The sequence below is a fragment of the Neofelis nebulosa genome, chromosome 12 (assembly GCF_028018385.1).
Source record: "Neofelis nebulosa isolate mNeoNeb1 chromosome 12, mNeoNeb1.pri, whole genome shotgun sequence".
Classification (NCBI taxonomy): domain Eukaryota; kingdom Metazoa; phylum Chordata; class Mammalia; order Carnivora; family Felidae; genus Neofelis; species Neofelis nebulosa.
The window spans coordinates 10,828,520-10,844,919 of NC_080793.1; the positions used below are offsets into that span (position 1 = coordinate 10,828,520).

The 16,400-nt window shown below is 40.1% G+C and overlaps 1 protein-coding gene across 2 annotated transcripts in view; it reads left to right on the forward strand.

The window, feature by feature from the left end:
• Positions 1-16,400, forward strand: part of GOLGA1 (golgin A1) — a 49,333-nt gene that overhangs the window by 2,660 nt on the left and 30,273 nt on the right. The window contains exons 4-10 of one of the 2 annotated variants that reach the window (XM_058694145.1): positions 5,933-6,023; positions 8,029-8,103; positions 9,050-9,147; positions 10,507-10,539; positions 13,505-13,633; positions 13,962-14,131; positions 14,607-14,718. In XM_058694145.1, coding sequence (XP_058550128.1) covers positions 5,933-6,023; positions 8,029-8,103; positions 9,050-9,147; positions 10,507-10,539; positions 13,505-13,633; positions 13,962-14,131; positions 14,607-14,718 — 708 coding nt within the window. The remainder of the gene's footprint in view (positions 1-5,932; positions 6,024-8,028; positions 8,104-9,049; positions 9,148-10,506; positions 10,540-13,504; positions 13,634-13,961; positions 14,132-14,606; positions 14,719-16,400) is intronic. The other variant, XM_058694146.1, reaches the window with a different exon arrangement.

The following is a 16,400-nucleotide window of genomic DNA, read 5'->3' on the forward strand; positions in this document are numbered from 1 at the left end:
GGCTTATTGTCACCGCAGACAGGTATCCTTTAAGTCATTGTTGCTTAACGTGGTTTGTGAGTTACGGTGTGGAGTTAGCCAGAGTGCACTATTTTATGGGGAAAGTTGATGAAAAGATGACACCGATGACTGCAGTATGTCCCTTATTTGTAAAGTGTCTTTGTTTTTGGAAAGATTTCAAAAAAATGAAGATGCTCTTGTGTTAGGTAGATGTCAAGCCTTAGGACTGGAAGTGTGTTTTTGGCATATGATAGGATCCTCTTTAAGTCAGATAACTTCCTTAAAAATTATTTATAATGCTTGACATATATGTAAAAGAATGTATGTAATATAAATGTAAAGTATAAAACATAAAAATAAAATGAATGCTTGTTAAGTTGCCACCTATCCAAAGAAATAGAACATTATGGATACTGTTGAAGCCACTTGTATGCTCCTTCCCAGTTCCCTTTCTTCCTTCCTGCCCTCCAAATAACCCCATCCTAAATTTTGTATATATCATTCTCTTGACTTTTAAAATGTCCTCCAGGATATGTACATATTTATATTTTTTTTATATGTACATATTTATAAATAGTTTGTTTAATGTTGCATATTTGCAACTTTATAAAACTGGTATGTCTTAGTCTTCTTGAACTTACTTTTTTTTTTTTTTTTTAAATTCACCTTGTTTCCAGTGAAGCTGTGTTCCATGAAGCTGTGATTCATTTGTTTGAGACTCAGCATTTGACAAGGCCACAATTTATCTCTGTCTCTTCCTGATTATAGACACTTGAGTTGTTTCCATGGTCGTATGAGTCTTCTTTCTCCTTTCTTATACGACCTGTCCTGGCTCAGATTACATGGCAAAAGCTATTAGGTTATTGGGATGGAACAATAAGATTACCATATCTAAATTATTGGCTGCTATATTTACCAGGAAATATAATGCACATTTGATCCCCAGGCTGAAGGATATAGTTCCAATGCTGAGTTCTGTGGCAGAAGTACCTGCTTTACCTTCATGGTAACATGCTAAACGAAGTCTTTCATCTTGAAGGTATACCAGTTATAGATATTGGTCTGAATTCAGGAAATACTTTCCTTTGAGACTTCTAAATAATCTATTTGAAATTAGTGTGTATACATTTTTTAATTTTTTTTTTTTTTTTTTGAGAGAGAACATACAAGTTGGGGAGGGGCAGAGAAAGGGGGACAGAGGACCTGAAGTGGGCTCTGTGCTGACAGCAGAGAGTCTGCTGTGCGACTTGAACTCCGGAACCATGAGGTCATGACCTGAGCTGGAGTCAGATGCTTAACTAAGTAAGCCACCCAGGAGTCCTGACTGTGTGTGCATTTTGATCTTCACTCCCTATCTCCAGGCCTGTGTATCCCACTGCATACATTTCTCCAACGAGATGTTTTTCCTCTAGTGTCTCAAATTCTTTTTTTTTTTTAAAGAGAGAGAGTGTACACAAGTGGGGAAGGGGCAGAGGGAGAAAGAGAGAATCTCAAGAGGCTCCACGGTCAGTGAGGCGCTCAATGCCATACTTGGTCCCACAACCCTGGGATCATGACCTGGGTCAAAATCAAGAATTGGACACTGAACCGACTGAGCCATCCAGGTGCCCCTAGTGTCTCAAACTCTAAAAAAAAATTTGTTTAATGTTTACTTCTTTTTTTGAGAGAGATAGACACAATGTGAACAGGGGAGGGACAGAGAGAGTGACACAGAATCTGAAGCAGGCTCCAGGCCCTGAGGTGTCAGCCTGGAGGCCGACATGGAGCTGGAACTCTAGAACCACGATATCATGACCTGAGCCAAAGTCAGTGGCTTAACCAACTGAGCCACCCAAGCGCCCCCTAGTGTCTCAAATTCTAAAACGAACCAAATCAAATTTGTTAACTCCATCTCCAGGTGTGCACTTCCATCCCCCAAGTCACCAGTATGAAATTTTGGAAGCATTTTAGACTCTTCCCTCCATTTCTTGGCGTCCAGTCAACAAATATTGTGGCTTCCGTCTTCTAAATGTCTCAAAATTTCTCTCTTTACTCCATTGCTAATAGTACATTTACTTCCATTTTATTTCAAGCTGTCTTTCTTTCTTGGAAAAATGTGGTAGCTTATCTGGGCTCTTTGCCTCCAATAACTCCCCAATGCAAATGTGTTCATGTCTCTCCATTGCTTGTGTGTTCATGTCTGTCCAGCTCCTCAGTGGTTTCCCCATCACCTTCACGATGAAGTGCAAACTCATAGTGCAGTAGTAAACTTTCATGGTCTTGGCACAGCTTACCTGTCCACCATCCATGTTGAAATGACTGCATTTCTGGAATGGACAACATTCCTTCATGCCTACAGATTTTTGCACTTGCTCTTTCCTCTCTCTGGAATGTCTCTTGTCTCTTCCTTTCACTCTTGAGTTCCTCTGGCAGACTTGTGCATCTTTCAAAACTTTGCTTACATGTTACTTCCAGGAAGCCCCCTTGACCCAAACTGCCCTTATCACCCCCTCTACCCTTTATCCCTCCTAGCTGAGTTTAGTCCCTTGTCTCCTACTTACCTCTGTAATAGCACCTATTGCATTGTTGGTGATTTGCTTGTCTCTCAGTAAATTGGGAGCCTTATGAAGGGCGGTAGAGAGAAGCAGTTAGAAACTCAGGTCAGGGGGTGCCTGGGTGACTCAGTCAGTTAAGTGTCTTGATCTCAGCTCTGGTCTTGATCTCAGGGTCATGAGTTCAGACCCCATGTTGGGCTTTACACTGGACACGAAGCTTACTTTTAAAAAAAAAAAAGGTCAGCTTAAGGAGTTAGACCTGGATTTGATTCCCAGCTGCATCGTTATTATGTGACTTGAGGCAAGGTCCTATATTTTATTTCTGTGTCTTAGTTTCACATCTTAGAAACTGTACCTGTCTTGATACCATATGGTTTCACTCTTATGTGGATCCTGAGAAACTTAACAGAAACCCATGGGGGAGGGGAAGGAAAAAAAAAAAAAAAAGAGGTTAGAGTGGGAGAGAGCCAAAGCATAAGAGACTGTTAAAGACTGAGAACAAACTGAGGGTTGATGGGGGGTGGGAGGGAGGGGAGGGTGGGTGATGGGTATTGAGGAGGGCACCTTTTGGGATGAGCACTGGGTGTTGTATGGAAACCAATTTGACAGTAAATTTCATATATTAAAAAAAATAAATAAATTAGTACTTAAAAAAAAAAAAAAAGAAACTGTACCTGTCTTTATTAAAATATATGTGTCGGGGTACCCAAGGTTCACCCCTAGATTCAGTTATTTACTAGGAGGGCTCACAAGGCTCTGCATGGTTTTACTCACTGCTGTCATTTATTATAGTGAAAGGATACAAAGCATAATCAACAAAAGGAAAAGGTGCGTGGGGCAAAGTCTGGAGAAAACCATGTGCAAACTTCTAAGAGTCCTCTCCCCCTATAGTTACATAGGACACACTTAATTCCCCCAGCAATGAGTTGTGACAGCACATGTAAAATATTGTCTTTTAGGGAAGCTCATTAGAGACTCAGTGCCCAGGGATTTTATTGGAGGCCCTTCACATAGGCACCCACTGCCAACCATTTACCAAAATTCCAGACTCCCAGAAGGAAAATGGGTGTTCGGCATAAACCATATTTTTTACACAAACACAGTTAGGTACAGTGAACCATTCTTGTCGGGTGGTGGGAACCCTTTTAAGTGTTAAGTTCCCATAGGCCAGTCCAGGGCCAGCCTTACAAGCAGACCTTGTTAAGGATTGTGATTGCAGGCCTGCAATGTTGGCTCTTATCTGCCTAGTGAATAAAACACTTAGCATAATGCCTGGCTCTTAATAGGCATTTCATAATAGTAGCTGCTTCAGCTGCTGCTGTTTTGGGTAGGGACTCTCTGTCTCACCTCTGTTCCCAATGCTGAGCACAATGCTGGGAATAGGATGTCTCACTAACAGTAATAATCATAATTTCTGCTACTAATAATAGGTGATATGTCTTAAAACGAATTATGTGCCAGTCTCTGTTTCGGGACTTGACAAGTTTTGATTTATTTAACCTTCATCAGAGCTCTGTGAGATTGGTCCTGTTTGTGGTCATAGTTTACATACGAGGAAATCAGTGCACAGAGAAAGTGACTAATTGGCCCAGGTTCTTGTTTAATAAGTGGTGAGGACGGGACTTTCTTTTTTTTTTTTTTTTTTTTTTTTTTTTAATTTTTTTATGATTATTTATTTTTGAGACAGAGAGACACAGAGCATGAACGGGGGATGGTCAGAGAGAGGGAGACACAGAATCTGAAGCAGGCTACAGGCTCCAAGCTGTCAGCATAGAGCCCGACGTGGGGCTCGAACTCACGGACTGTGAGATCATGACCTGAGCCGAAGTCAGAATGCTTAACCGACTGAGCCACCCAGGCGCCCCAATGAGGACGGGACTTTAACCCAGGCCTTCCACCTCCAGAGACTGCTATAAACTTTACCAGGTCTCAATCAATGTTGGATTGGGCAAGCGTCTAAATATTCTAAATAAATGGATATTTAAAGTGAATTTTTCAACCACCTTTAAAGTATAAGATGGGGAAACATGACTAAAGACTAGATGTTAGGTAATATTTTAAATTTTGTTAAGCATGATAATGGTACTGTGGTTATAAAGGAAAATGACCTTAAATTTTAGAAATGTTTTTCAAAGTATTTAGGATGAAATGTCATGTCTTATTTATAGTACCTCAGTAAAATAAAACTTAATGAAGGAAATATGGGGAAATTTTAGCAATTATTAAAGTAGGTGGAGAACATTCATGAAACCATTTTCCCTAGTCTTCTGTATTTTTAAAAATAAAATTTTTTTTTTTTTTTTAATTTTTTTTTCAACGTTTTTTATTTATTTTTGGGACAGAGAGAGACAGAGCATGAACAGGGGAGGGGCAGAGAGAGAGGGAGACACAGAATCGGAAGCAGGCTCCAGGCTCCGAGCCATCAGCCCAGAGCCCGACGCGGGGCTCGAACTCACGGACCGCGAGATCGTGACCTGGCTGAAGTCGGACGCTTAACCGACTGCGCCACCCAGGCGCCCCTAAAAATAAAAATTTTTACAATTGAAAGAAAAAAGTTACTTATTAGCAATAGTAAGCAGTATTCAAAGTAATAGGAATATTCACATATTTTAAAATAGATTGTTGGGGAAAATTGATGTCTCATTAATATATTGATTCTTGAATCCATATCACCGACTAAAGTTCTTGATGCATTTTAGGTAAAGATACTGAAACTTTTTCTTTTTCTTTTTTTAATTTTTTTTTTTTTAACGTTTATTTATTTTTGAGACAGAGAGAGAGCATGAACAGGGGAGGGGCAGAGAGAGAAGGGGACACAGAATCCGAAACAGGCTCCAGGCTCTGAGCTGTCAGCACAGAGCCCGACGCGGGGCTCAAACTCATGGACTGTGAGATCATGACCTGAGCCGAAGTCGGCCGCTTAACTGACTGAGCCACCCAGGCACCCCTATACTGAAACTTTTTCAACGTCTGTGATCAGTTCTGTACCAGTCTTTGCTCCCTTGCTAAAGAACCTTCTCCATTTTATCCCAGGACTTTACCTTGGAAAAAATAAAGTGATTTTCTTTTTTATCACTGAAAATATATTCTTTGTATTTTATGTACTTGTTGTGATATGATCACAATGGATTTGTTTATCACTGCTTATCGCAGTACCGCACGCGCACACACACACACAAACATAATCTGTTTAGCATCTTCTGTCTCCTTCTAGTGTTGCTTCTACTTTACAAGTAGATAGGCTAGGGCCCAGGTACGTTAAGAGGCTCTTCAATGATCACGGTCAAAGTATAACCAAACCTAACATAAGACTTACTGCTTTCTGGTTCAGTACTGGGGTCTCACACTGCAGAAAACCCAAGGATGAATATGACCTCTTCTTGTGTCAATTTCAACAGGCTTCCGATGGAAGCAGCTCCAGAGAAGATCTTTCATCTCAGCTTTTGAGAAGAAATGAACAGATACGGAAATTGGAAGCAAGGCTTTCTGGTATGTCAAAGAACTCATAAAAAGCAAGCAAAGAAAACTTGCCTTGGTTAACTCTCTCTTTTTATAAAATAGCCATGTAGTATAACCTTATAGTTATGTTGACATATTTTGATATATTTCTTAGTCACATTGGAGCAATTTGTACCCTTTTTGTTCCCTCCTTTTATTAGTGTACCGAATAGTGTAAATTCAAAACTGAGTTTTAAAGTTAAAAAAAAAACAAACAAACCCAACAACTTAGGTTTTTCTGCTCCTGAGGTTTCTAGCCATGGATATCAAAGGTGTTAAAAGTGTATATAGACTAGCTATGACCATCTTTTGCCCGTTAGCATAGCCTACTTTCAGATGGAGAGGGGTAGGGAATAGTATTTATAGGGAATGGCCGATAGGTGGATTCTTCAGCACCAAAGAAGGTTTGGTGCTATGTGGTCACTTGCTACAGCTACATATCACCTGTGTAAATGTCATTCTGGGTCTTTAGGCCACTTTTCAATGATATTCAACACCTGTATAGAAGCTGTAACTCTCATTATGTCTTTTGTGTGCAGTTTACAGTTACCACAACTTCTGTCATATCCTTGCCTGACAGGGCATGTTTGTGATAGAGTTGTGAGTTCTTATTTTGGTTTCTGCCAGTGGATACATTTTGAAAGTTTCATCCTGTGAAGTGGTCAATGGCTTCTGTGTTTCTTTTTGTCCCTTGGCCTTATCCACATTTTTTTGGAGTGAAAGCAGTAGACTACAGAATTCGCCAAATCGTATGTGAAGTATTTGTGTGTGTGAGTTACCAAAGGTCCGTAGCACAGCTCCCAGCTCCCAGCTGATCCATTATCTCATTTTGTCCTCACTGTAGCCTTATTAGGCTGAACGAGGTTAAGGTCACACAAGTAATAGTAGGTGGTAGAGCTGAGATCCAAACCCAGATTTGCTTGCTAGAGTCCATGCTCTTAACTACAGTCTTCCTTAGTGACTATCCTGTTATGCCTGCCTGTAAGTAGTATCAGTAACAGAGGTGAAATAACGTCACATTTGCTTAATGTTGGGGAGAAAGCTGTAAAATACCATGTGCCTTCCCTAATATAGAAGGAAGAATGGTTTAGGCTTGACTTAAGTTAGAGGAGGGACAGGGAAGAGAACGGACACTTAGCCCAGTTATGTCCCGAGTATTTTCCTCCGGGTTAAGTATGAATAACAACGACAACAACATAGCAGCTACCTTTTATTGAACACTGTGTATCAAGTGGTTCTGGCATGGAAAAATACCTAGTTTGTTATCTAATTAAGACATCTAAAACACTTTGTTTATTAAGTGCATTTGAAGCAGGCACAATTAATATCATTTGATAAGTAAAGAAACTAATATTTAAGATCAATAATTTGCTTAAGGTCTCAGCTAAGGACTGACAGAGTTGGGATTTGAACTAAAGCTTGCCTACTTTTCCACTATTCCATACTATCTTCTTTGGCCACCCAGGTAATTAATTCTGACTTTCACCTTTAATATGGCATAGGAAGCTCAGTTTCTATGTAGAAAAGAAGCTGACTTTTCTAGAGAATTAAGTACTTTCATGGTAAAGACCATACTGTGGTAAGGTGTTTGCTATCGCCCTAACCATTGTTACTCAGTTGTATGGACTGTGAGTTAGTGAGTTCCCTTTGACCTCTCCTATTGCTAATACTGAAAGGGGAAATGAAAACTGAGATTGGAAATTAAATAATGAGCAGAGCATTTCTGATGACCAGTCCAGGCCCAGTTCTTGTTCCCTATCCAGGCTGAACAAATCTGCCTATTTGTACGCACCATTAACACCGTGGATAGTTTGTACTATACTTGTTTGCCTGTGTTGTTCATTGTTAACGGGAGGCTGTCTGCCTAGCTTTCCTTAACAGCAATGGTTTTCAGGTTGAGAAAATCATCATCATTTTCACTCATTTTTTTGTTTAATTAACTTCCTTTCCTGATGTTTGTCCATTCCTGGTATGTGCGTCACCCTCCTCACCCAAGACTATGCTGAACAGGTCCGAAACTTGCAGAAGATAAAAGAGAAGCTTGAAATTGCGTTAGAAAAACACCAGGATTGTACGTATTTTTTTCCTGCTTTTTTTCCAATCTTCTTAGGGTTTATATATTTTTTTTAATGAAACAGTAGCATATGGATAAGTTTGTCCTTCGTCATAACTCCAATCTTTGTAAGTGTACTTCTTAATCAGGTTGATATAACATTTGTCTGATATTTATAAACATACAGTTCCTATTTCTGTTACATGATGGGCATGCTTCTTAGGAGAAGGTCATCGTGTGTATCAGCTTGTCTTCATCCAGCGTATTGGCTGCCCTTAGATTTTAGTAAAATAGTGTGCCTGGCCCTTCAGCCTAGATTAGGAGACTGGTTTGAGCTGTAGCTTCATGCTGCTGCATTCAGTAATGGGGGGATATCTTAAGCTGTCATCCCTCCTCCAACAATGGTACATATTGTTTAGTCTATCCTAACTTATATGTTCTCCTTTGGATTCAAGCCAAGAAAGATGCGAACAGAAATAGAAAGTTATTTTCTGTTGATGTAATATATACTAAAAAATTTTTAAAGGAAAACAAAGTGAAAGAAGGTTTTCTTCGTTTTGCTAAGTTTTTATTTTTAATTCTGAGAAAGTGGTAGTAATCATCACTTAACAAAGGCATTATTGTTTTCTGGCACCTACTCAACTCATGTTCTGTCATTGTGCCATTGAAAAAGTTACCTTTTGGCATCTTCCTAAATGTATATATGTGCTTATTACAAAAACAAAACAATAGAAAGCAAATGATAATAATAATAATAATAATAATAATAATCCCAGCAACAAAAACAACAACTGTGGTCCAAAAGATTCTGGGAAAGTTGAGATGGATCAGGTTTTTCCCAGTCTCGTTATTCACTTACGTGACCTAGATCTTTTTTGTTAGGTGACAGTTGTAATCACTGGGCTATTTGTCATGCCGTTTCTGAAATATTTCCATATCTCAAATAGAGCCTCTTTGTTAACAGCTTCCATGCGGAAATTTCAAGAGCAGAATGAGACATTCCAAGCCAACAGAGCCAAAATGGCAGAAGGACTGGCTTTGGCATTAGCCAGAAAGGACCAGGTATTTTATATGTGACGCCCAAGACTGGTGGAAAGATTTCACTTCGTGACATGATTTCAAAAATCATGAAATAAACCTGGTAGAAAATATTTATAGTCTAGGAGAGAAGTTGTAATCATGAAATGCATCCAGAATGTGAGAATGCATCCAGAATATCATCCTATCATTCTGTGTAGCTTTGTAAAAGGGAGAGGGAAATCATGTGTCCTAATCTGGTGGCATATCCCAAGAGAAGGAAAACGGTCTCTGTCCTCTAAAAACCCTGTCTCAAAGCCTAGTCCCCAAATATGATAAATCGTGGAAAATGCTATCAAGCTAGCCAGCTTCTATGATGTACATAGTTCTTAACAACCTCTCTTCCCCAGTTTCTTCAACCCCAGTGAGCTAGACAGAAAAGAACTCCTGTAATCTCACTAGAACCATTCATTGACAGAGGCTGGAATAAGAAAGGAAAATAGTACTATTACTAACTGTTACAATAATTATGAAGAGTATTTCATTTAGTGGCATTTTAAGGTAAACATCAAGATATTATGATAATCTTGATTTATTAAGACAGGGTCAATTTATGATGTTTCACTTAAGAAAATATATAATTCATCTACAGTAGGTGGGTGGTTGGCTTGTTGGTTGGTTTTAAAGTGAGTATCCATCATCTGGGACATTTGCTAGCCAGAAAAAGACCTCATTCCCAATACTTAGTGGATAACTATGGTATGAATGTATATAAATGAAGAAATCATCTAAAATTGGTGGATTCTGATTGTAGACAGTTGGAATATGGCTTTTTATACAAATGGTTATTTTTACTCCTGTTCTCTGATTTGTGAATAAGGGGCATAATCCTTTTACCTTTAACTTATGCCTTATACCAAACACCACAAAACATACTGGTAAAATCAAGATAAGAAGGAAAATAATGATTAGGGGCTGGTGAAGACTGTCCCCCTCAACTTCAGTAAATTAATTTCTAAACATCAGTTATAGAGTTACCAACTCAGCTGGTCCCAGCTACCCACTCCCAAGAAATAATAACAATACTCATGGAAAAACATGTAGGAGTAAACTGAAAAGCTGCATCAGAACACCACATTACAGCTTTGTTTGGTGCTCTACTTAGTAAAAATCTGCAGGCTTGTATTTGTGTTCTAGAATTTTTTATAAAATTCATTTTCTTCTCCTTTTAGGACTCTTGGCTTTCTTAATACTAAGCCAACTTTATGGGATTTTTTTTAATTTGCTGTTTTGGTTGGTTGGTTGCTTGTTTTTCAGGGGGAATTAGGTGGTTTTGCTTTCTGAAAATCTTTGTTACTGATAGTCTTCCCTGGAAACTGTACTTTTTTTGTTGTTTTGTTTTAGGAATGGTCAGAAAAAATGGATCAGCTTGAAAAGGTTAGTTCATCTTTTATTTTTGTCTCATTATGAATGTTGGCTTCTTGGGGCTTAGAAAATGGTTTCTCCAGTACCCAGTGTACAGATTGCTCTACCACCTCTTGGACTCAAGGTCCTGGACAATTAGACACTAACTTGAAAAGCTCATGCGTTCTCCTTTCTGGATGGGCATGCTGGATATCTTTTGTTTTCCCCTCGCAATATCCGCTCCACCCCTCTCTTACCTTTCTCTGTGTACCTGAAGGCTGTTAGAAACTGCATCAGCAGGGCTCCTTTGCCCTCTGGCTTCCGATTGGGTTCTGCCAGTGGGGAACTCCAAAAGACCGACGGGCAGAAGAAGAGTGTGGTCGGAAGGCTTTTATTCCCCCAGCCTTCTCCATGTGGGATCCATCCAGGTTGGTTGCATCCCATGACCAAAGGTCACAGCTTCAGTTGGATATCCCAGGGTCTCTTGGAATCTCCTCATCCCTTTGCCCCTTCATGCCCAACTGTTACTAGCGCATTATCTCTTTGGGTTTTCTTATCCCACCCACAGCTTTGAAAAGTCCCTTTATTAAACTCCTCTCAAAATACTCCATTTGCCACTGCCATATGTTTCCGACTGGGGCCCTAACTGGCACTGTGGTAACATTAGGAATTCTTTTTGAAGAGGCAGTGAGAAGGAGGGCATTTTTCAAGGCTCAGCGTTAAGTAGATAAGAGCACTTCTTGACTAAACACAGATGAGGAAAATTGATTACTTTAGCACCATAGCTTGTGTAACACTGTGTAGGTGCTTAACGTAATGTATTCCTGGCTCCCAAACATGAACAGGAAGATGAAGCTTCAAGCCTACAGTTAGAAAAACATTTTAATTTCAAAATCAGCCCCCTCAGCCCAAATTATATGCCGCTACCTAATTCATTTTTTTGTTTTCATTGAATACTCCTAAGTTACTCTTCGTGGTAGAAAAATTATTTCTTAGACTGATTGATTCAGTTGCACAATATATTTACTGTTTATTTTATTAAACAGGTGAGTTTTATTGTTGCTACATTCTCGGGAGAAAACACCAAGTTAAACCAGCAATTTCGTGTGTCTGTTCTGTAGAAATCTGATTATCAAGCTATCAGTTAAAAAATGCTTGACCAGAATGCCTGGGTGGCTCAGTCAGTTAAGCTTCCGACTCAGGCTCAGGTCATGATTTCACAGTTCATGGGTTCGAGCCCCGAGTTGGGCTCTGTGCTGACAGCTCAGAGCCTGGAGCCTGCTTCAGATTCTCTCTCCCTCCCTCTACCCCTCCCCCTGTCACACTCTGTCTCTTTCTCAAAAATATATGTTAAAAAAAATCTGAACATGGTATGAATGATAGTTTTCTTAAATATGGAGGTATGGGTTAGGTTCAAGTGTTCTAAACTCCAAAGATTGTAGCAATTAAAATTCTCATTGATTTCTTTTTAAATTATGGTACAGGGAGATACATGTAGGACTGAACTAAATAAAACCTACTTCCGCTCACTGGGGCGAGCCCCTACCCCCACTACTCCCCCGCCCAAGGAGGGATTGAGAAATATTTAAGACCCAGAAAGAGCAATGAGACATCTATGTAGGTCTTTGAAGCCTGTAATTTTTGGAAATGTTATTTTTAGACTGTTTTGATTTCTTTTCAATCAGGAATTGGAAACTGCAGCGGCAGGGTTTGTCCTTAAGAGAATCTATCTTGGGAAGCTGTTATTTAGTAGATTGTAACCTGCTGACACCAGTCACAGTCATGTCTAACTTTTGTTGATGTCCTAACTGAAATTGCTAACTGATACCAGTTCTACTTAAATGCATCTCATTTTTTCAGAGTATTCAGCCTTACTCTAGTGATTCACACCATTCAGCCAGTTCACTATGTCACTTGAAAATAGATGTGTAACATGGATATCTGTAATTTCTTTTTTTTTTTTTTTTAATTTTGTTAACTTTTTTTTTTGAGACAGAGAGAGACAGAGCATGAATGGGGGAGGGTCAGAGAGAGAGGGAGACACAGAATCTGAAACAGGCTCCAGGCTCTGAGCTGTCAGCACACAGCCCGACACGGGGATCGAACTCACGGACCGAGAGATCATGACCTGAACCGAAGTCGGATGCTTAACCGACTGAGCCACCCAGGTGCCCCTCTATAATTCCTGATCAAACTTAAGAACTTTAAAGTGTTAAGTAATGGTTGCTCTTGTTCCCTTTATTCACAGGTGTCATTTAAAACATTTGTTTTTGGGGGGCACCTGGCTGGCTTAGAGCGTGTAACTCTGGATCTCGGGGTCATGAGTTTGAGCCCAATATTGGCTGTAAAGTTTACTTAAAAAAAGAAGAAGAATTTTTTTTTTTAAAAACATATTTATTTATTTATTTTTTTTTTTTTAATTTTTTTTTTTCAACGTTTTTAATTTTTATTTTTGGGACAGAGAGAGACAGAGCATGAACGGGGGAGGGGCAGAGAGAGAGGGAGACACAGAATCGGAAACAGGCTCCAGGCTCCGAGCCATCAGCCCAGAGCCTGACGCGGGGCTCAAACTCACGGACCGCGAGATCGTGACCTGGCTGAAGTCGGACGCTTAACCGACTGCGCCACCCAGGCGCCCCAAAACATATTTATTTTTAACTTAAATTTGTAGATAAGGCCATTTTGGTCCTATCACTGTAAAGCTTACCATTATCTAAAATTGTCTACTGACAAGAGTTTTTTTTAATGGTGTTTATTTATTAAGGATTTTGCTGGGGGTACTTGGCCGGCTCAGTCGGAGGAGGGTGTGACTCTTTATCTCGGAGTCACAAGTTTTAGCTCCATGTTGGGTATAGAGAATACTTAAAATCTTAGGGGGAAAAAAATCTCCCGAATGAAAATAAAAACATTGTGTAGATTAAAAAAAAAAAATCTGCTTATATAATATGGATTTCTGGTGTCTTAATTGCCTGAGATGATGTCTTCTTCCTCTAAATAGGAGAAAAGGTTTCTGACAGCTCAGTTACAGGAAATGAAGAACCAGAGTTTGAATCTTTTCCAAAGGAGGGATGAAATGGATGAATTAGAGGGGTTCCAGCAGCAGGAACTAAGTAAAGTAAAGCACATGGTACGCATTTTTGTTTTCATAGCTAAATACTGAATAGATGATTAATTACTCTGGCTTTACTAGTCCTCACTCTCTAATGACTGAGAAACATACCCTAGTAGTCTTTGATATTAGTCATATTTATATGTTTTTCAATTTATTATAATGGGAAGGTTCTGTTTGAAATGTGTTCCCTTTCTCTTTCTTTTTTTACTACTGGGTATTTAAGTCCCCTTATAAGCTCACAAAAATGTTATAAAAGTTTGGCTTGTTGATCCCTATTTTTAAAAATATGTCTTAGTAGTATTTCTTCGTAGTGGCCTAATGAAACTTTATATCTTTGTATCAGCTTTTAAAAAAAGAGGAAAGTCTGGGGAAAATGGAGAAAGAGTTGGAGGCGCGAACCAGAGAACTTACTCACGTCCAAGAAGAGTTGATGACCTCCAATCAGATGTCTTCAGACTTAAGCCAGAAGCTAGAAGAATTGCAGAGACACTACTCAGCGCTGGAAGAACAGAGGTTCTTGCTTGGTCTGTGGGGCCCATGGGAAGCGGTGTTAGTGTAGCTCTGGCTATAGCTCGCCTGCCTTTCCCCACTGTTCATTGCAACACTTTCTGATCTCAGTTCTGGCAAAGGCTTCTGGATTGTCCTTACCAGCCCAGGGCTCAGGACCCTCTACCTCCCCCACCCAAAACCTTTATTCCCCTTCACCTGCCTAAGCTCAGCTTCCAAGCCTACCAAGCAATTATGTTTTTGTTTCTAAGCTATTGAGTAACCAAAGGCAGACTGGGATTTTTTGCTTAAACCTGGGTGGGCTTTTTCTCTTTGGGCTTCTACTTCAGAAAGAGCCAAGGAGCCTTCTCCATTGATAATCTTCACGTGGCTAACGTTTGCAGCCCTGACATATAAAGAGCCATCTGTATTTTTCCTGTCAGAAAGTGTCCTTTAGATGAGATTTCCAAATGTGTTTACTGTCTGCTTTGTTTCAACGAAGGCATCATGTGACAGCTTCAAAACCAGGTGCAGAAAATAAGACCGCAGCCCTGGAGCAAAAGGAACAAGAGCTCCAAGTATCCATTCAGCAGCTTTCCGTGGATTTGCAGAAGGTAAGTAGAGTTCTAGGAGCGGATCCAGGTTGCTAGGATTCATGAATGGGGTAGAAACTAAATCTGTCAGAAATCTCAGTCTCAGGGTGGGTGCTGAAACTTCTGTTTCTCATGCTGTCTGCACTGCCCTACTTCCTGGTCTAGCCAGGGTACATTCCCACGTAAGTGGCCACATGGCTGAACAGAGGTTGCTTAACAGAAGAGGTCAGTGTTGTACTGGCAGGAATTCTCAAAGCACACGATTTGATCTGCTCACATTTGTTCTAAAGTACCACATGGTGGACCTCAAGCATAAGAAGATGCAACCATCATGGATGACGGGGCCTAACGCAGTTTGTTCAAAATGATAGTCATTAACACTTCATTTGTTCATTTGGCCAACATTTATTGCCTTCCTATTACAGGCGTGTGCTAAGCTTGAGACTATAAAGAAGAAGAATAAAAAATATTATTATTGACTATAGAGTAGTGTTTCTCAGTGGTATGTTTCTTCTCATCAATTTGAATAGAATAATTGTATTGTATGGTTGTCCCTTGCATTGCAGGACATTTAGCTTTCTGGCCCCTGGGTTCTTAATGCCACCAGCATCCTTCCGGCATTGACAATCCGGCCCTTCCCATCATATGACAGAACATCCCCTGCCAGGTGGTACCACAGACTCTACCCTCATCCCTTGAGAACTGCTAATCTCAAGTGCAACAAAGACTTAACAGCATCTATTTGTGTAAATAGGAGTCTTCGCATACCTACAGATACCCAAATGGAACCTGAGAGAGGTTATATACTTTGTTCAAGAATTCAAAACTAAGTCACAATAAGTGACAAAGCTGGATTCTAACCCAAGTCTTACTCCAAAACTCATGCTTGTGCTACTGGACTTTGTTGCCTCACCCAGTAAACAGACCTTACATAAATGAATGAGTGTGATATAAGGTCTCTACCCTCAGTGAACTGAAAATCTAGAGACTTAGTGTTTTCTCTCAGGAGCTTACAGTTTCATTATAGAACTCAAACCTCCTGTGACCACAAGAAAAGAAATTCTCAACTCAGCAAGTCCCAAATAAGTGACATAGGTTTTCCATTGCAAAAGATAGGCCATAGGGAGAGTATGTGTTTCCAGCACAGGAGTCAAGGAACTCTTCCTGGAGGAACTGGAATTTCCAAGATGGGTAGTACAGCAGGAGGCAGAGAAAGCAGAAGGGCACAGAACATATGGGAGTACCGGAGATAACACACAAATTTGGGGACTCAAGAGACACTTTGATATCAGTTAGAACCGTCTGTCCATTTCAGGGGCAGCTGGGTGGCTCAGTTGGTTGAGCGTCTGACTTCGGCTAAGGTCGTGATCTCACATTGAGCTCAGGTCCCACATCGGGCTCTGTGCTGACAGCTTAGAGACTGGAGCCTGCTTAGGATTTTGCATCTCTCTGCTCCTCCCCCACTTGCACTGTCCCTCTCTCTCTCTCCCTCTCTCTCTCTCCCTCTCTCTCTCTCCCTCTCTCTCTCTCCCTCTCTCAAAAATAAACATTTTAAAAAATCCATCCATTTCATAATTGGAAAAACTAATTTTTTAGATTGTGGTTATACTAATAAGTTCTCTCATTCATTCTAAAAATATGATTTGAGCCTTACTGTGTGCCAGGTTCAGTGCTCTGTGCTGAGTGTTAGAAACAGTGTGATG